General features: G+C 39.3%; 2 protein-coding genes across 2 annotated transcripts in view; one reads left to right on the top strand and one right to left on the bottom strand.

Moving 5' to 3' along the window:
- The window catches only part of LOC132909295 (5-hydroxytryptamine receptor 1A), a 130,084-nt gene extending 120,537 nt beyond the window's left edge, over positions 1 to 9,547 (top strand). Inside the window, exons 6-7 of the mRNA XM_060964051.1 lie at positions 5,818 to 6,338; positions 7,584 to 9,547. Of these exons, the coding sequence (XP_060820034.1) occupies positions 5,818 to 6,338; positions 7,584 to 8,077 (1,015 nt within the window). The 3' untranslated portion in view covers positions 8,078 to 9,547. The remainder of the gene's footprint in view (positions 1 to 5,817; positions 6,339 to 7,583) is intronic.
- The window catches only part of LOC132909292 (26S proteasome non-ATPase regulatory subunit 1), an 88,738-nt gene that overhangs the window by 14,333 nt on the left and 54,395 nt on the right, over positions 1 to 20,010 (bottom strand). The window lies entirely within an intron of this gene.

Here is a 20,010-nt window from a genome sequence, read left to right as displayed (position 1 = left end):
CATCAACACTTGTACACGAGATACCACTTTCAATGGGTCTTTTGCTATTCGAAGTCGATGTCGTTCAATGTTCAAGGCATCGTCGTCTAGGCTGATCTACTTCCAATGACGCGTAAGTGAAGATAGAGTTGGCCGCACAAATGGGGCGTTATTCCCGCCACGGAAATTGGCTATTCGTTACTGTTCTGGGCCCTACGGCTAACCGAACAGGGAATTCAGTTGGATGTTGCCGGATCGTGGAAGCTTGGATGGGGAAAAATTCACGAGGGAATTTAGCTGAGATCGCGAGGAGACACTACGACGAAAGTTTGCGGTGAACGAGGAAAAGTGTAAGGAGAAAAGTGTCGAGTTTCAGATTGAAAATGGGATTATTTATCGAGAGATTTGGCGGTGAAGATGAATCGATGGATCTTTTCTCGAACGTCGTAAAATCGTCCTTGTTATTCATCGTTGTTTAAATAATAATTGCTCGATTATTAATACGACAAGGTTTTTAAACTTCTTCGGTATAATTTTATAATATTTCCGGAATGTATTTTTCCCGTTGTAAATTATGTTGGCCGACAGCTCAGCCATTTTTATTCTTTTCGACTCAATCCTGCTTTAGAATTATAGTTATATACCGTTTCAATGCTTTACATACGTATATATGTATATACGAGCGTGTGTATTTGAAACACCCCTTCAACGTTTCTTTCGTCGATCTTTCTTTGCCATTTCTTCTGCTCTGAAAAACATATTCAAACGCAGTGCGCTAGTTTGCATTCTCTACCTCTGCATCTTACAATAGGACGAGACAGGCACAGATAAGAGAGAAAACAGGACAGCTAAGCGGCACCATCATATTTATATCCGACAAATTATTTTGCACAACATTGCCACGTCTATAAAATCACATAAAAATAGAAATTAGTAGTTGGAACACACGAAGGAGACGATCAGGATTAAATTATCTGATGATATAATGATCTTAGAATACGTAATATTATACGATAATCGTGCAACAAAAATAAAAAAAAAAAAATAGATCCAGAAAAAGGCCAGGAGCTTTAATTCGAGAATTTATTAATCAGAAAAAACGCGTAAAGAATCAACAAAATAAATCATATAATAATACGTTTGACAATGTCGTAAATTGCGATCAAAGGTGAAAAAGGCAGCTGTAGAGAACGAAAAAGCTTCGCCTGCGAACAATTCACCGGAAGCGAATAGGAAGAAAGGAAGAAAACGCGAAGAAACGAAGAACCAACGTTTGTCAGGAACCACTTAAACCAATCTCAAGTTCCACTGCCGAAGAGTAGGTAAAATTTCTGGAATCGTTGTTCCATCAGCTCGTAACAACGTAACGAGTAATCTTAACGAATTTAGGTCAGTTGGAAGGAAACGAAGAGGCAATGCTTCGGGGCTGCTTCGATCCTCGCTCGAAACTGTCGATCAAGGATACGAGGTAACTTGTCGAACGCGGTAGCGACGAAACATGCCGACGTGACCACATTTCGCCTGGCTGCGAAGCGGTCGCGTTCACCGATAATATCGCAAGTTCACGCTGCCTCAAGCGTTCTCGGCATGCAGACGTTAAGCGTCCTTCGATGAAGTATGGACCGTGAGACGATTCGCTAATACTTCGCGTCACACCGGTCTGAAATATGTGGCTCTTGACCGCTATTGGGAATTAGGCGCCGTATTTGCCAATTATTAGCGTAGATTGCTTGCCCGAGGGATTTCACGGTGAAATATTGGCGTTTAATGCGGCCACACTTTTTACATCCGAAGCGCAAGAAAATTATGGGCGAACTTGTAATAGATAGACCGCGTACATATTCATGCAAATTTGTACTTTTATAAATACAATTAGAGAAATGGCACGCGAACATTTGTGTTACGCGTTAAGCGTTATAACGAGCAATATACTTTGCATATATCATATACTCTGGAACATTACAGTGGCTATATTCGCTATATTATCGTACCACTTAACGTCGTATCATCGTGCAATAAATATTATTTATTATAGCGTTTACAATACCGATTAATAAGGAGCAAGTATATTAAGCTCCGTACGGTTTAGTAGCATGAAAGCCTGGAAACTGGTCTGTGCGACAAGAAGCGCACGAAGCATGTTGCACGGCAAGAAACAAAGAATCCGTTTGCGTGGAATTAATCGAATCGTTATTTCGAGAACAATGATACGGACAGATCTTTTGTCTCTCTTTCTCTCGGCAAGAAAGCTTTGCCGGATGGATAGAAAAAGGAGGCTGCCGTTTCCAGGACAATTACCAGGCACGACCAAGTTCTCCCGAACTTTCGGCCCTTCAAAGAGCTTCAAAGTGACGAGCAAAGCACGAAGCTACGACACGAATCCTTTGTGGATACGACTAAGTGCATTCCTTTATTAGAGTACCCCAGGTAGGTAAGAGCAGTTTACTTAAGTGGCCACCGGCCCGTTTTGCACTTTGAATGCCCAGCAGCTAAGTGCGATCCACTACCGAGGCCTGGAACCACCATATATAATGGCTTTCCTCGCGCGGAACGACCTTTCCGTTCGCTTCTTCCCTCGCCCTTCCGCCGATGTTTATTTCCTGCATTTTCCCTTTTTCAATCTTTTTAAATATTTCCCTGTTTTTTCTTTTTTCTTTTTTTTTTTTTTTTCATCAGTGATACCGATTACCAGATTCGCAACAAGATACAGAACAAGAATAGAAACACACCCGAACCATCTGGCAGCTGAAACGTGCAACACAACAAACATCGCAAGAAGACTAAAAAGGAAACACCCAATAGACCTCATAAAAGATATAACTTAGAAAAAAAAAAAACGAAGCTGGTACCCCGCTGGGGGTAGCCGCCCACATGCTATATTATTTTTTATTTATATTTTTTTTTCTTCACCAACAAGATATAACACTTTACCAAATGTCCGCAAGGACAAATTGTAAAATAACCAAAATGAAATAAAAAAAAAAAAAAAAAAATCAGTGATACCGAGTTACGTCAATGGACGTGGCTCGTTCGAACAAGCGGCGAACAATTTGACGAACTTGATTTGACGCGATTCCGTACAACGTTCGATTATAATCGCAGATAAAATTCGCACGTTTAATTGTAAATGCTGCGAACTTTACATTTCTCGATAAAATAACGACAGTTTAAAAATTCTATTGGAAAAAGCTTTCCAATGACTTCTCCTTGGATCATCGACGTGCTCGTCTGTAAAACGAACGTGTGAATGCCTGCCATTGAAATATATCCGATCGAAGGGAAAAATGTGAAGTGTCGCTGGATCGGATACGTTCGCGTTTTGATTTTGCCACAAGCACTCGAAGCATCTTCAATCAATCGCATCGGTCGAGCGAATAGGAAGACCTTGGTCAACGATCATTCAACGATCGATTTCGGTAACAATATCCTATTCCAGTTTCAATTTCGAAAGTGTTGGGAATCGTTCTATCAAGCCATCGAGGAGCTGAAAAATTTCTGCACCGATGTTTCCCCAACTGTCCCCATTTTTCATCTATTACACGCCATCCATTTCTCCACGAATCGACACCACTTTGCTTTCGAAAACTGTTATTCCTTCCTGTCTTTCCTTCGAATAAGTGGACGACAGATTTTTATTCAAATTCGTGGTTTCGAGAACGCGATTCAAAAAATAGAGCAGGAAAATTGTAAAATCGGTAGAAAATTGTTTTACCTATCGATCGTTACAGAAAGTAATTATACTTTGAATTAGTCTCGACAACGTGTACTTTCGCATAATTTGACATGTGTTTGTCAGTGGTTGCGTACTTCGTCGTCGTTCGACGTTTCTTTTCTCGGTGCCTTGTTTCAAACGGTAATGTTAACGCTATTATGAAATTGATATCGTTGTAATGAAAGTTTCCTGTGGAATTTTAAAAACACGGAGAAAGTTATTCGAAGAATTCCTTGCAATAATCAGGCTTCCGGGGGAATGAAAAGCCGCATGGACTGGATGAAGAATCTTCGACGATAGTATTGTACAGTACATATTTCGTAATAGCCGGCGGCTATTATTAAATAACTTTGCCGGAGATATAGAAAAAAGATTATACGTTATCGAGATCTGAACATTCCTCTTCCGTATAGAGCAAATTCCCTGTTTTTACTCAATTTTGTATTATGAATTTCTTGCTTTACGCCAGACAAGGCAGATTACCGGAATATATCCGAAGCTTTGATACTTCGGACGTCTTAATCTACTAAAAGGATATGATTCGCGGCATTCTCATTTTCCTTGTCGACAACTTTCTTCGGATGCGAACGGTTACGACGCGAGTATCGTCGGAATTTATCTTATCTTAAACTCGAAACTCGTTTCTTACTTTTAAACTTCAAACTCATCCGAGTCTCGATATTTTTAAATTCATTCTCCTCCGCGTTTCTTTCTTTCGCCTTCTTCTCTCTTAACTTTAATTCCATTTTCAAGTTTATCCAGTCTTAATGCCAATCCATCTCCGTTCCAACTTTTCAAGTCTCCTAATTCATTCTTTTCAATTTCACTGCCACCTGCTTCGAACGTTTCAAAATTACATCGCCTCCGAACTCCATCGTTTCCATCATAATTTTCTTTATTTTTAATTTCTTTCCGTCTTCCTCCATCCTCGATCTAACCGAATTTCCATTCGCCCCGAAACACGCGTCGACTGGATTCAACCATTCGACGAACCTTCGCTGCGAGAACTTCGATCCCAACGTATTTCGAATTCCAAATTCGCTATCGGCCGAACAGAAATCCTGTACAAGTTCGCTCGCTTTAATTCCAACTCGTTTTCAATTCCAAACATACCGTTGGTCGTGTTGGAAGCCTTTGCGACTCCGCTCGTTTTAATTCTAATTCGTTTGAGACTCGATTCGTTCAAGAGCCACGAGTCGTTCGAACTGGCGTTGCTCGCGATGAAACCGAGCTTCATCGGCTCCTTTGCCTTTGGTTCGTGGCATGCAATAATGGCTGGTTGATCCCCAATAATGGATAGAACGCGTCAAAAGTGGCTGGCGCAGTTGCGTTTCATATATGTCCGATTCATAGCGGCATTCGTCGGCCTTTTTCGTCGAGAGGCTGTACCGTTCCTGTATTTTTTTTTTTTTTTTTTTTTTTTTTTTTTCAATCCACGCGATCCATTACCGCGCTCCATACAGACAGGGCGAAAGGAAAGGAAAAAATGAGAAGTTGAACCTAAAAATGCACTACCTTTCGAGAACGTTTTCCATCGGGATGGAACGCGAGCCTCGTCCTGTGTCACGTTCCACGAATTATTGTACGTTTCTCGCTTCTAGGATGCACCGATACGATGCTCGGTTTCCAGTAGCTGCGAGCTATAATACTTTGAATCGATAAAATATATGTTGATCGATAATCAAAGTTGCTATAGAAAGGAAGGAAAGTTTGAAAAACCACTAGTCCGCCGTAACCGAATCTCTCGTTTCACCTACTTTCTACGAATCGTATCGCTGGAAGAGGTTGGCAGGAAAATATGATACTCCGGCTGCGTCCATAAATCGTAAACTTTGATGATTAAATAGCGCATCTCTCAACAGCAACGTAGTAAATCTTCAGTTTAAAGAAAAAGGGGAAAAAAGGAAAGGAGAAGGTTATAACGAACGATGTTAATCTATTATAATAAATCACTGTACTCTCGAGTGAAGTATCTAAAGTTTGTCGAAAACGAGTACCAAGAACTCGGACGATTCTGTCTACTACGCGTCACCATACAACTTACAGATTGCACGTATAAACCGAATATCATAACGATACGACGAAGAATCTCACGAAATGCTGACCGCGACTATTTAACGTTGCAGGAGCGGAGAAAGCGGAAGCAGCGCGTCCGATTCTCGAACGAGCCTCTCGATACCGGAAGACCTAAGCTCGCCCACCCCGTGGAAGCATCGGCGACGCGCGTCCACCTTCAACGAGGCTCATTTGGAACGAGCGGAATCGGGTTCGCCGAGAACACCCAGGAAACGATCTTTCAGCTTCCACGAGCAGCCAGTGTTCGGCCGCGGTTCCGTTTCGCGGAAGAACTCGTCGAACGAGGAAACCTCGAGCACGCAGAGGAAGTCGAGCGATAAACAGGAAGGCGAAATCGCGTTACCACCGCCCTGTACCTGCCCCTATTTCGGCGAATCGTCCAAGAGACCACCTCCGCAACCATCCAGCGAGATCGTGATCGTTTCCAGCGATACCATGAAGCCAATCTCGGGGAAGAATCTGGAGGCTGCGTTTCTCGGTAGAAGCAACAGCGGTAGAATGGAGGCGAGCAGAAGCTACGAGCCAAATTCTGTCGTCACGTGGAGGAGCGGCAGAAGAGGATCTAGTTTAGGTGGGTGCGAGTTCATTGGGAATGAAAAGAATCGATAAAGTGGCTTTTGCTTCGATGCTGCTATTCGTCTGATTTTTCATTTTCTTTTTTCTTTCGAGATATTGGGATTGGAGACACGAGTTCATTTCCTTCCCTGTAATTGACAGAATACTGTATTTTATAGAGAAAAATCTTCCTTCTCGCGATGCTCACATTAAAAGGCGATTAGGTATTGGCAATAAAGAGAATCGATAAAATGGTTTTTGGTTTGCTGCTGCTATTCATCCGATCTTTTTTCACTTTTTTCTTTCCTCTTCTTTTTTCGAAGGGGACGAGCTTTGCAATTGCAGACACGAATTCGTTTCTTTCCCTGCAATTGAGACAGTGCTGTGTTTTGTAGGAAACTTTCTGCTTCGCTATGCTGCGTCAAAAGGTAGTTCCATTATTTACAAGTGCGAACGAGTCGACGAAGAAGGATCCAGTTTAGGTGCAACGTTCAAGTCGATTGGAAATAGGAACTGGTCGGCAAAGCGATTTCTATAATAGTTCGGTGTCAGTTTGGTTTTTTAACCCGTCGACGCGGAAGTCGATATAATGTCTCGATTGCCTTCGTTTTCGTTTCTGTTCGCATTTAGTTTTGTTTAGGGTATTAAAAGTTTTACGAGGCGAATTTAGTGACCTAATTAATTGTCACTTTGGAGAAGCAGTTGTTAACTCGAATATACTGTCAGATGCGTTTAATGTTGCAGAACGGCTGTAGAGATTAACTGATAGTCGTTAATTTAAACACAGGCTGTAACTCAATTAATTACCAACTTCAACACATGATCAATTCCGAAACTATGGAATACAGTGTACATGAATATATAGGGTGTGCCCTCCAGGATTAACCGCTACTTTTTAGCCATCGATTCGTATTATTACTCAACACGCTGACACGTAACCGGATTGAAATGCGAAGAATCAGAAACGTGTCACCCTTTTGAAAATCTCACAAGTTCTTTTTCTTCGCTAAAATTTCTAAGATCGAAACATAAAAATTCGTCGCGGAGTTAACTTTCCTGTAAATAAATGATTCGCCACAACGAGTCGTAAAATCTTCCAAAACTACAGTCCTTTGTTTCGATTCCAAGAGAGCAACGAGATAGATAAGCAAAAATTCGTAACAGCGTCATTTTTTCGCATAAATGTGGAAAAATCTGAATCGAATTACAGCGCCCACGATCAAGTCTTAGGAAACTATAACTCTTCGTTTTAATTCCACAGGGAACACAAGAACCGCGTTATTGACCACGAGAGGTGGTCCGATCCGGCGTGCAGCGACGATGCGTGCTCATAACGGAGCAGCGAGCATCAGCTCTAAGCAAAGCAGCAATTCATCCTCGCCATGTCCGCACAGATACTCAGGGCCAGTTCGTAGCCACCATTCGAGAACCAGCAGCGTTGTTTCACGAAATAGCTCGCGACACGGAAGGATCATCAGGCTGGAGCAAAAAGCCACGAAAGTTCTAGGCGTCGTTTTCTTCACGTTCGTGGTCCTCTGGGCGCCGTTCTTCGTCCTCAATTTGATACTAGCCGTGTGTCCCAACTGTGAAAGGCAGATCAATCACAAGATCTTCGATTTGGCTACTTGGTTGGGCTACGCCAGTTCTATGGTCAATCCTATCTTCTACACGATCTTCAACAAAGTCTTCCGGCAGGCCTTCAAGAAAGTGTTGCTCTGCAGATACAGAAACCAAAGCTGGAGGCCATCCAGGTAGGCCTTTGGCCCCGGGAGACCGGGGATCGCCGTCACCATGGTTTAAAGTCGTTAATAAACGTCGACTTCCGGTAGCAGCGGAAGCGGAGGAACCGTGGTTGGCCGGCCGTGGTTTCTCAGCGAATTACGAGCCACGGTGAAGCTTTGGTTGTTTCATGATCGCGGATAAACTGAAGAAGATTTTGTGAAAATCTGGATAATATATATGTGTGTGTACGTGTGTGTGTATTCGAAGCTTGCGTGAAAGTTTAGAGTCAAAATGAAACGAGGACTCCATTGAACTAAAACGAGTGCAAGAGTCGAAGCGAAAAGAAATTATCGAGATCGTTCCTAGTTGCAACAAGTGATGTTTAGTGAATTGTGAAGCATGATAGAAAGATGTTTTCGATATAATATAGTCACGAACCATGGTCAAGCAGTTAGATCGTTTGATTGTGGAGGAAAAAGTGAAGAAGCTTTTGTAAGAGGTTTGATAATCTGGGAAAAATACGAAATCGAGAAAGGTAGGAAAATTGAAGCGAGTAGATCGTTACAAGCTGCAATGAGTGATACTTTGCGAAAAAGAAGTTCTTTTTTTTTTTCAAATAAAATAATTACGAATAACAGTGATGATTGATTCTCAAAGGAAAAGCGAAGAAGCTGTTATGGAATCTTAGATAATGGAAAAATGAAAAACACTGAATCGAAGTGAGATATTTGAAATTCCAGCGAGTGACGTTCAGTAAAGTTGTAAAGAACGATACAAAGGATACTCTTTCTTCCTTTTGTCAATAAAATAATTCGAGAAGCTTACGTAGATCGGATAACGCGAAGACAGGTGTACTTGAAACGAAGAGTTTCCAACGAAACTCCTAAGTGAACTACGAACTGCAATAAACGTTCCTTCCTTCTGTAGGCAGAGCTTCCGCGAGATCGGAAATCGGAACACGCGAGACGAGCAATTTAGATTAAGGACTTTAACGATAATCGACTTGTTAAGGCACAGTTTCGACGATTAAGGTTCCCAATGCGAGCCGAACACTTCATCTTCCAAAAGCGGTTCGACGAGCTTTCGCGATATCGATAAACGAAACTACGATACTTGACCGAACTAGGATTAAAAGAAGCGAGACGAGAGGCTAGTAGAAGAGCTGCCCTATATGCGCGACATAAATCGAGCTCAAATCTTCCGCCTGACATTCATCTGTGTGTCGTAATTAAATGACGGCGATGATTCGAAAAATTGTCGCACCACTTCCACCCGTTCATCCCCCTACATCTTTACACGTTCCGTGCGATTCTTTACACTGTGGACGTTTATGCAAATGAATATTTTTCTAAACGTCATCAACGATACGGAACTCAAGTAGACGTTTCTTTTATCCGTTTGTTTCATAACGAGTGCTAACTATATTTTGGATATTTTATATAGGATATATTTTTGCATTTTACGTGTATTCTGTCAGTTTCCACGTTCTTCAACGTTTCGTGCGTATGCAGTCTATTAATAAAGAACGACGAACGCGTTAGGTCGTAACGTAAGTAATTCGCGATCTTCGTTACGATTTCCCGGTGGAAACGAGGCGCTGTTGCTCGAGAACCTTTCAGCTAACGAATTAAGGTCATTGTCCATTTAACGACACAGCAAACGAACACCAACAGCTCGGTATTAAATACTTCGTATTCTTGTACATAGTCTAACCCTTTCGCTACTAATGGCCACTGCCGTGGCCTTTCGCAAACTTATCTCTGCGTACGAATGGCCATTATAATGCACAGCTGAAGCAAATGTACTGCGAACAGTAGGTAAGATAACATTAGGTTATATCGTAAGCAATGCGGTTCTCTTGCCAACTATCCGTTGGTAATAGGTTTGCTGCGTAATAAACATTGTTCCGTGATAAAAGTATTCATAACGATAAGTATCATACGGATGATGCAAATTCTTCGACCTTCTGCGAAACAGAAGTCGAGTAATGAAATATTAATCCTGAATTAAATTGCTCTAAAATCGGACGAAATGTGGTTTCATTTTACTCGTTCGATACCTTTGATAGTGGAAAATGATCGCTCGGAGGCGATACAAAGATATCGTTGAATTTCTATCGAGCGCACTTGGCACTTTCTCCGATCCTTTCGCCGAGAAAGATCAGGTTGTCCGAAAAATGTCTTTCGCTATCTGCACGCATCTGCTTTATCTGGCCACGTTGATACGAACATGAAAGCTAATCTGTCAAATTTTGTGGTCTTTAGCTTCGATCGTCTCCTAGCTATCGCAGGACACGTTTCGTTTGTATTGAAACAAAAAATGTTGTCATCTATTATTTTCTTCCAAAACGAAAGAAACTTTCAGGACAACCTAATACTTTGGTTAAGAAGCCATCATCACGCGTTGTTCAGCGACGATGAATTTTAGTAAATTGTTACTGTAAACGATAAATAAGAGATGAATATACATTAGCATGGACCTTCGTGTGTTCTGGGCACTCTAGCGTGATAATTTATTATTTATCGCTGGATTCGTCTTATATCCTTTCCTTCTTTTTTTTTTTAGAATTTTCCCTTTAAATATGACAATCAGCTGGCTCGTAATTCGCGAAACTAATTTGTAGCCGTAGCAGAGACTAATTCGAATAAAATCTCAAAGTTTTGAATCTGTTTAACTGTTTCACTGTGTTTCGGTAACTGAACGATCTTTCTTCCATGTGTTCTTTTACGATCTTACGTTAAATACGAGACAATCAGAGCTGGCTAGTAATTCACGAAGCTGATTTGCAGCCGTAGCAGAGATTTATTCGAATAATATCTCGTAGTTTCTTGATCAGAGGAACAGAACCACCTTTCTTCCACTGTCTTACGATGGTCGACGCAATAAAACACGACAATCACTAAAAATTACGGGACGTAGGGTTCCAAGAGGAATACGAACAGCGATGGGTCACGGGGAACCGAAACGCGAAGGTCGTAAATAGGAGCGAGGTTCCTTTTCAGAACACGATCACGGATAATCGAGACTCCATTGTAAACGCAACTGATCACATTGACCACTGAAAGGTTCTCGTAACAAACAACCGGCTGCTGCGATAAAACCTACATACATAAAAGCGTATCGATAGCGCTTTCTCTTGATGCGAAACCCAGGGTACCTACCGGAAGCTCTACAGCGAAAATTGAAACGGCTGTATGCTGTAGCTGGATTGGCCGAGTTCGTGTCATAAAGCAAACAGCTTGGGCCAGTTGAACCAGCGGAATACTAGATTCGGAGAAAGGGAATCTGTTCGATTGTAGTTTCCAGTGGATGTAGTTTGAAAATTTCTATCCTCTCGGTATGCGTCGAGATGATCACGATCATGTACAGCCAAAAATTGATCGCGTGTGTTCAAATTTTAGAGGAAATTATATTCGCGCGTGTTGAAATTTGCAAGGAAATTATATTCGCGCGTGTTGAAATTTGCAAGGAAATTATATTCGCGCAGAGGCAAACTAACAACAGCAGGAAGACTCTGATGGTTGATTTTCGTGTTCAAAGAGTTCGACTCAAAGGAGAAACGGGTTTAACCGAAGCAAAAGTTGTCACAGAGCAAACTAAATTAAAGAGGGAGGATTCATTTTTTCGCTCGCGTATCTACGTTTGTTAATTACTGAAAAAGTGGTTAGAATGTAGCTACTCTGGAAATGCTTAAACAACCGGAGTCTGTCGACAAAATGGAACAGTCGTGTCGCCAGGCTGATCCATGTGGAATGTAAAAAAGAGAATTCAGGTTGGAAGGATGTGGTGGAAAACCTAGAAGAACGGATTCCGTTTCTCCGTACCGAGTTCCACAGAGAACGTGAGCAGAATTGACTTAATCGAAGCGAGAACAAACAGAGAAGTCAAAAGTCGATACGACAGGCATATTCCCCTTCTGGAAGGTGGAAAGGAAGAGTGGCTGAGCGGCGAAATAACTATCCCGATCGAAGCGAAACCGAAAGAAAGCACAAAAGCAGCTTCTCGGCAATTTTCTGCCGTAAGAAGTTGCTGCTCGTTTCGACAGATTACTCTGGCGAGCGGTCTGACGATAAAACCTCAAATGGAATGCGTGAACCGACTGTTTACTGGCTGATTTTTCGCCGGTTCCCCGACACCGATTCCGTGTAATCGCAAGTAAAGTCGTTTTGTAAAAAGAAACTCCAATTATGCGTTCGCGTTATACAGCGATTTTCATATTTCTCGAACGATCGATTAATCGAAAACGTAGGTCTGAAAAGGTTGGTTCAAATTTTCGTTCGCGTTTCCTTGCCATTAAACATCGTTCGTAGATGAAACGTCGAAACGAAATGTTTATAGTCGCGCGTTATTATGATACGCGATAATCCGATGTTTTGAACGACTGCTTAATTTGTGATACTAAGGCGAAAAAGAAAAATTGCGTTACTGTATATAATGATCTAATATTTTCCAACCTCTGGTTAATTCGCGACGTTCAACCGAAAGCGTCGGTTGAACGTTGTCGGGTTGCGTCGGATCCGAGCTGCTCTCGTTTGCAGGCGGAAAATCCAACTGCGTTTGTTGCAACGTGTTGCACGCTACACGGCGATTAAATATTTTTTACAGACTGATTGATTCGTGACGTCGTTCCGAACGGGTTAGTTGGATATTTGGTTGCGTTAAGGTCGCAGCAAAAACGTTTGTAAATAAAACGTTCGCGCGTTACTACACCAACTCCGTATCTTTTGCCGATTAATTAGTCGTAAAATCGAATTGAACATCGATATAATGCGTTAAATGAAAGAACGATGGAAAGTTAAAGATATTAGATTGTCCGAAAAGTGTCTTTCTTTTACAGACACGTCTCTTACAACGACGCATCTTTGTACAAACATGAAAGCTAATCTGTCGAACGTTGTGATCTTTATTTTGATAGAAGAAAATGGATCAGACGTAATTCGCCAAATTATATAAAACGGAAAATGTGCATCCATTATTTCCTTATCAAACGAAAGAAACTTTTCGGGCGATCTAGTAGCTACCAGAAGATGGAATTATCGAACGCGTGAGGATAAAATATCAACACGAAACCCGGTATCGATCTAGAGACGATTCAAAACTGGCAAATACTGCGAGGTATCTTTAAGTTGGAGAAATTATTCAAGCTACCGAGTATAGTCGATATGATAATTTAATTCGCGCGTTTAAGTATATTTGTAAATAGTCGTCGAACGTAATCGTCATTTATATTGTTAAGAAATGTAAATAAAATCAAGTAAAATTCACCTGAACGCGACCGCCTGTGTGTGTGTGTGTGTGTGTGATCCAAGCGTAGGTGAATAACGATCGAAGGTGAGAACGAAAAGGTGAGCGTTCGGGGATTCGATTGGAGAAAGGAACTAGTGGTTAGAAAACGTTAATCTCGCGTGCTTAGTGAGAGAGTAGCGGGATCTCTGAGAGATTCTTAGGAAGATTGCGAGCCCAAGCAGAAGCCAGAAATCCCTTTCGCTAATCCTGAACCCGATTGCAATCGCGAATAAGACCTCGTTCCCTTCGATCGTACGAAATCGCTGCGTTTCCGCGATATTTATCGCTGTTCCACCGACGTGATTCTTCCACCGTTAACGCTTTGCTGATTTCACAACGATGTTACGCTTTTCTGCAACTTCTCTTCGCAAGACGAACAGAACGTCGAAGGTTTTGACAATCTCCTAACGATTTTTCACATCTATTTCGCCTTTCTGTAAGCGTCGTAATATTTATGAGCCAAGTAACAAGAGCATTATAGGTCGATGCATTCGAAATAAAGCTTCGTCAAGGAATTTCAGTTTGCCCCAGGTTGGTACGAAATAAATATGTCGCGACACATGGTCCGAACGACAAATATTTACGGAAAATGACATTTATTCTAAACGTTAATTAATTACCTTAATTATTCTAAATCGATTTTGAGACGACTGCTGGTTTTCAAACGACATCTCGTCGATGAAATATACCGTACGTCTTGAAGAATAACGACCAGCATTCGTAGACTCGTGCATAAGATGATTCTACGCTATAATTCCACGCTAAACCTACGGGAAATCGTTCGATGAATCTAAACAAATGCGTTTATGTGATAAATTCGGTAAAACTAGCAGTACGTGCAAGTTTTGTCAGTTTGTCGTATTTTACAGTTGGTTTGTTTTCCCCTTTCGTTTCAGGGAAAAAATACGTTTCGTCGTATTTCATTTACAGAAAGCAAATCACAGATCGATAAGCTAAAATTGTGACGGGTCTATAACTGAAATAAATGGCTGGGAATAACGAGAACGAATCACCCGTAAGCAATTCAAACTATAGAAAGATGACACGCAATTTGGTAACGATAACACGGTTCTAGGACAACAGTCGAATAAATAGTTAATCGCAAATCGCATTTGCGTAACGCGAGATTTGTTAAACGGTCCGTCAGGAAGTTAAAATTAATCACCGCAAGAGCAGCGTCTGAATAGAATGATTAACGCGGTCATAGCGTAAATAAACAACAAACGCAACGTAGCCCTGCGTGAAAATCGATTTTTCAAGCTGATGGTGGCCCTGCTTTCGACTTTACGCCCCTTGCACAAATGCAAAGCAGAGAAACAGAAAAAATCAGAAAAAAAACATGGAAAATCAAAAGAAAGCTTCGGATTGTTAAAAAGACGCGAAATGTAACGGCGACAACGTTACGTCGCTGCGGAAGCGACGAACGAATTGAAAATATAGAAATATGACAAATTCCAAAGTAGCAAGGGATAGGAGTTTAGAATATCAGAAGGAAGAAGAAAGAAGAAAGATTAATTAGAAAAGAGGGAAAGAGGGAAGAGATTAAAATTAAAATTAAAATTAAGTGGGTTAAAAAGGGTTATAAATCGGTTTAAAAAAAAAAAGTGAAGAGATATTAACAAGAAAGTGTAATGAATCAAAAAACTAAAGACGAGAGAAACGAAGCACGAAAAAGAAAATAAAAGGTACGGAGGCAAAAGGTTAAAAACGAAGACGGAGGAAATAACGATCGGAAAAGAAAAGGTTAAAGGTAAAGCAAGAAAAATTATGAAAAATCGAAAAGGAAAAAAAAAGCTGAAATACGAGGGGGAGGGGACGATGGATGGAAAAAGTGAAAGGTGAAAGACAGTTTCACCTCAAGCCTAGACGGTGAAATAAGGGTGGTGAGAGAGGGAGGGGAAATAAAGGAAGGAGAGGGGATAATGAAAGATTACCAGCAGGTCGATAGGAAAACGATTAAGCTAAAAAACGACCGATAATTTTCATCCTATGAAATCGAACAAATACGATAATAACAAAGTTATATGCCATTCATATACCTCGCTTATAATACAAAACTATTAATTGCAATTACGATATGAGAACAAATTCGACGCGATTGAAGACTGATATAATTAATTTTTAATTGTTTACATACGTAACCAGAACGCGAATCCTAATTTACGAAGGATAAATACGTCGTTATTTAATCTGCTCGTAACCGCGTCGACGATTCCCCAAGTCGGGATCGACCTCGTTCTTAGTTTGAATTTCAGTTTAACAATTTCATAGAATTTACAAAGCGGATAAACAGTCGGAACGATCGTTAAACGCTGGAAATTACGCGAGCAAGAAGAAATCGAGACACCCGGATTCTTCGTAAAACTCGCAACAACAGAGTAATTTGTTCGCGTTGACACGCCATACAATTGGGCAAAATAATCACATAAAATAAACAGTATTCTAATGCAATTAAGCTTTATCCCATATAAGAGATTCGATCCTGATCATGAACTTTAGACCGTAGCGAATTTTGAGACCACGGTGCGGCCGCGCCACCGTAAATTCGGATCAACTTGGACAGGAATTTAAATAACTAATGGTTCTGCTTCAAAGGAGCTTCAAGAGCAAGATAAGCCGCGGAGTGATGGAAGCTCTTAGGTTAATCCTCTGTGGGAACCGCTACTCCCGTAATTATTTGACACAAGTCTGCGAATCTAAAAATAATCGATCCGCGCACGATTTATAAATTTGAATTTAAAGAAATATCTATAACAGATGGTAATTTGATTGTACGTGTTACTCGAATAGAATACTCGACATTTTGCTAATTGATAAAAGTAATTTTTTGTTACCAATTTCGTCAATAATTTCCCTATTATTTGAGTCTTTTCTTTTTTCAAGTAATTAGTTACATATTTGAAACAGAGAGTATTTTTGTCTCTGACAGATCGAATCTTCTCTAAATTAATATAGTATCGGCTAAATTAGTATCCAACCAATTATATCATGGAAAATAGCGATTTCCAAAAGCTATGATATTCATGGAAACGAAATTGGCTTCTGCCTCGTTGCCGAATACGTAAATTCCATTAACTACTGCAAGTAATACATTTACAGAATCTGATTTCAAGTTATTATAACTATCCATAATGTAGAACAACCTGTGTATATAGGATAACGCCAAATGGTATCCTTTTTATACCGCTGTAAATATACTATAAATATCGATATTTCGAAATATACAAGCATTTTTTAATAAAAAAAAGAAAAAAAGTAACGCGCGAACTCGTTCGAATTTAATTGCCGGAATTGTAAAATACACGACCTGAAATACCAAATTTTTGCGCCAGTGTCGTTAAAACGAACCACCTATTCGAAAGGATTAAAACAGTAATCGAGAGATATCGTGGATGTTAAGCGGAAAAATCTAACTTTTATTATAACGTCGAATATGTAAATTCTTTTTAGACTAGAGCTGCAAATAAGAAACGACGGTTCTTTAAAGTTTACCGCACGTAATTAATAAAACGTCTATTATAACAATAAATTCGTAGATTCTTTGTAATCTAAAGTTCTACGTTAAAGAGAAGCTTCCTGACGAGATGCAACTTCCTAACGATTTCTCCATTAGTCATTTGGAATTTTCCTAATTCTAAGTAACGTTCAGCGTTTCTACCAACACTGATATTTATAAAAGTGGTAGCTGTGCGCGCGTATAAGAGCAAAGAGCGGAGAAGCATGCAACTGCTATAAGTTTGTGCGTGCGGTTGATCGCGCCTTCTGTATATCAGAATCACACATCGTGCAAATATATTCTTCGTAGCAGTCGTCCCGCTGCGCGTAATTAACGTTGTCTGTCACGCTTTGCAGCGTGAACACGCAGCGTTACGGTAACTTATTTTTCGTGGAAATGATCGCTCGATCGATGCAACAAACTTCCGTGTCACGAGAGTAAATTCGTTTCGAAGAAATTGTTTAAACGAAATTGTAATCATTAAGGATTATATTTCATCGTGTAAAGTTTTAACACCATTTTACCACTGTTAATTTATAATAAATTGTTCCGACAAATTATTCTCGATTAATTATTCTAACAACTTATTCCCCTCAGAGACTTCCTAATATTATGGCAGGAAGGATTTACAGAGGAGATTAAAACAAAATCCTACAAATGCGCGACGTTATACTTTAACGTATTATCATTTAACTGTTTTAGTATGTAAAAGTTGGTTTTACGTTTTAATTACTTTATTCCTTTATTAATTACGTATTATTCTTCCGAGCTTTTACGTTTTATATCGTGCTTATATCGTAGCTCGTTTAAAAAATACATTTGAACGAAATCACGGTGTTCGCAATTGTTCGAGAGTAAAGACACACCGATGATAAAATTGTTAACTCGATGGAAGAAACACAGTAGCAAAGACGCGATATTTCGCATTGTACTTCTAATATCCAGAAATCAATTCGCATTAGGCGGTCAAAGGAAAAGTAGGTCGAACTGCTCGAATGAAGTTCTCGATGCGAGATATTCAGCTGGTTGGATGATCAGTGGGATATATACAGTCAGTCACGAAAGTCTACGTAAACCTATCGGATTTTATTTATCCGACCGAAGAAATTAAAGATCCTTTGTCACGGAATTATTTCTTCTCGCGTATCAATGCGATTCTTATTAATGAATTCCTAGAAAAACTTATAGATATTTAACTCGCAAAAATTCTGGCATGAAAGATTACATGAGAAATGACACAGCCTTTGACTTTCTTTCAACGCCAACGAGATACGTATGTAGTAAAAATATTGTTAATATTTTTTAAAAAATTATCTATAAATCTAGAAAATATTAATGCAACATTAAGCCTGACGTTTCGCGACTTCACGCAGACACAACAGGCGTATGTAATGTTTCTAACGTTGTATTTCATATTTTTATATCTTTCTCTTGGCAAATTTGAAAGCGAACAGCGTTACACTTTAACCACGTGTCACCTCGACGTGATAAAAGAATTAGCGAAGTTGGCGTTTTCACTTTGACATTTTATGAAAGTTGTATTCTAGACTTTTGTGACTGACTGTATATATCCCTGCTACTGATTACTTACGAATTTCGTTATTTCATCGCCACGATCGCGCAAAGGTAGAAACGGATTTTCCATCAGCGACCAAGTCTCGTCTTGCATATAGAAGCCTGTCTTTAATCGTAAAAAGGTTTTACCTCGTTGTTTTTGGCTAGCGTCGAGAAAGTAATTGGCAAATTATATAAAATTTCAATACGTAAATCCGGTACGTAAATGATCAAGATATTTGAAAAATCGATATACGTACTTCGTTAGCCTGGACGGAAAGTGGGACGAAAGTACGCGATATCTTTTTGTCGGTAAAATGAATTCGTATAATTGACTTAATTCGACGCAAGTTTCGAAAATAGGATTTTTCAATTTATCTCTTACTATTCTTTGCGATCCTTCTAAATCGAATATAAACGCGATCGTGGAATTAACATCTCGATGCACTTGTTACCATTCAGAACGTTAGTTAATCAATTTCCATACGATATAAATGTAATGTAAATATAGAAAAATGCTAAAGTCTCAATGATAGGTAAAGAATTTAAAACACCATAGAGATGACAAATAAGGATGTTTTCTAATCTATCGAAATGTGAGACTGCAAATTGAAAATGAAATATTCGCTATTTAAAATTGAATTTTCATTTTTCCCCTCCGAACTAACACTTGAAATAAACAACTATTAACCCTTTGCACTCCGAATTTTATTTCAATTTCGGTACCAGCAACTGCCAACGCTTTTAAGTGTTTTATTTAAAATTTACTTTAATTAAAAAGTAAGACAATTTAAATAAATAAAGGAAGAAGCAAATTCACTTAAATATTACTATTTTATTCACACTATTCAACAATATCTTGTAATTTTTAAGTCTATGATATATCTTGAAACAATTTCTAATATTCGCTATTTAAAATTGAATTTTCATTTTTTTCAATTTCGTTACCAACAGCTGCCAATGCTTTTAAGTGTTTTATTTAAAATTTACTTTAATTACAAAGTAAGACAATTTAAATAAATAAAGGAAGAAGCAAATTCACTTAAATAGTACTATTTTATTCACACTATTCAACAATATCTTGTAATTTTTAAGTCTATGATATATCTTGAAACAATTTCTAATATTCGCTATTTAAAATTGAATTTTCATTTTTTTCAATTTCGTTACCAACAGCTGCCAATGCTTTTAAGTGTTTTATTTAAAATTTACTTTAATTAAAAAGTAAGACAATTTAAATAAATAAAGGCAGAAACAAATTCGCTTAAATACCAGTTTTATTGTGGTATCTTGTAATTTTTAAGTGTACGATATATCTTGAAACAATTTCCAGAATACAATCCTCATTTTCTTTCGCACGTTTCACAAAAAAAAGTGGAACTGAAAGAACGTCGAATGGGACTCGACAAAGGAGCTCCCGAGATAAAAACTGACGTCGAGTCACATTCGACATAAAAGTGCAAAAGGTTAAAACTAGAGCAATATTAAAGAGATATTATTTTTGTTATTTTATATATGAAACATTTTATCTTGCATTACTGTGTATATTCAGAACCACGGGAAAAAATCCATTAAACCGTAGATCGTATAACATCGACTGGGCATTACGAATGCATCAACATCGAACCCA

The sequence above is a fragment of the Bombus pascuorum genome, chromosome 7 (assembly GCF_905332965.1).
Source record: "Bombus pascuorum chromosome 7, iyBomPasc1.1, whole genome shotgun sequence".
NCBI classification, from domain to species: Eukaryota; Metazoa; Arthropoda; class Insecta; order Hymenoptera; family Apidae; genus Bombus; species Bombus pascuorum.
The sequence above is the reverse complement of the archived record's forward strand: the minus strand, read 5'-3'. Positions and strand labels throughout refer to the sequence as shown.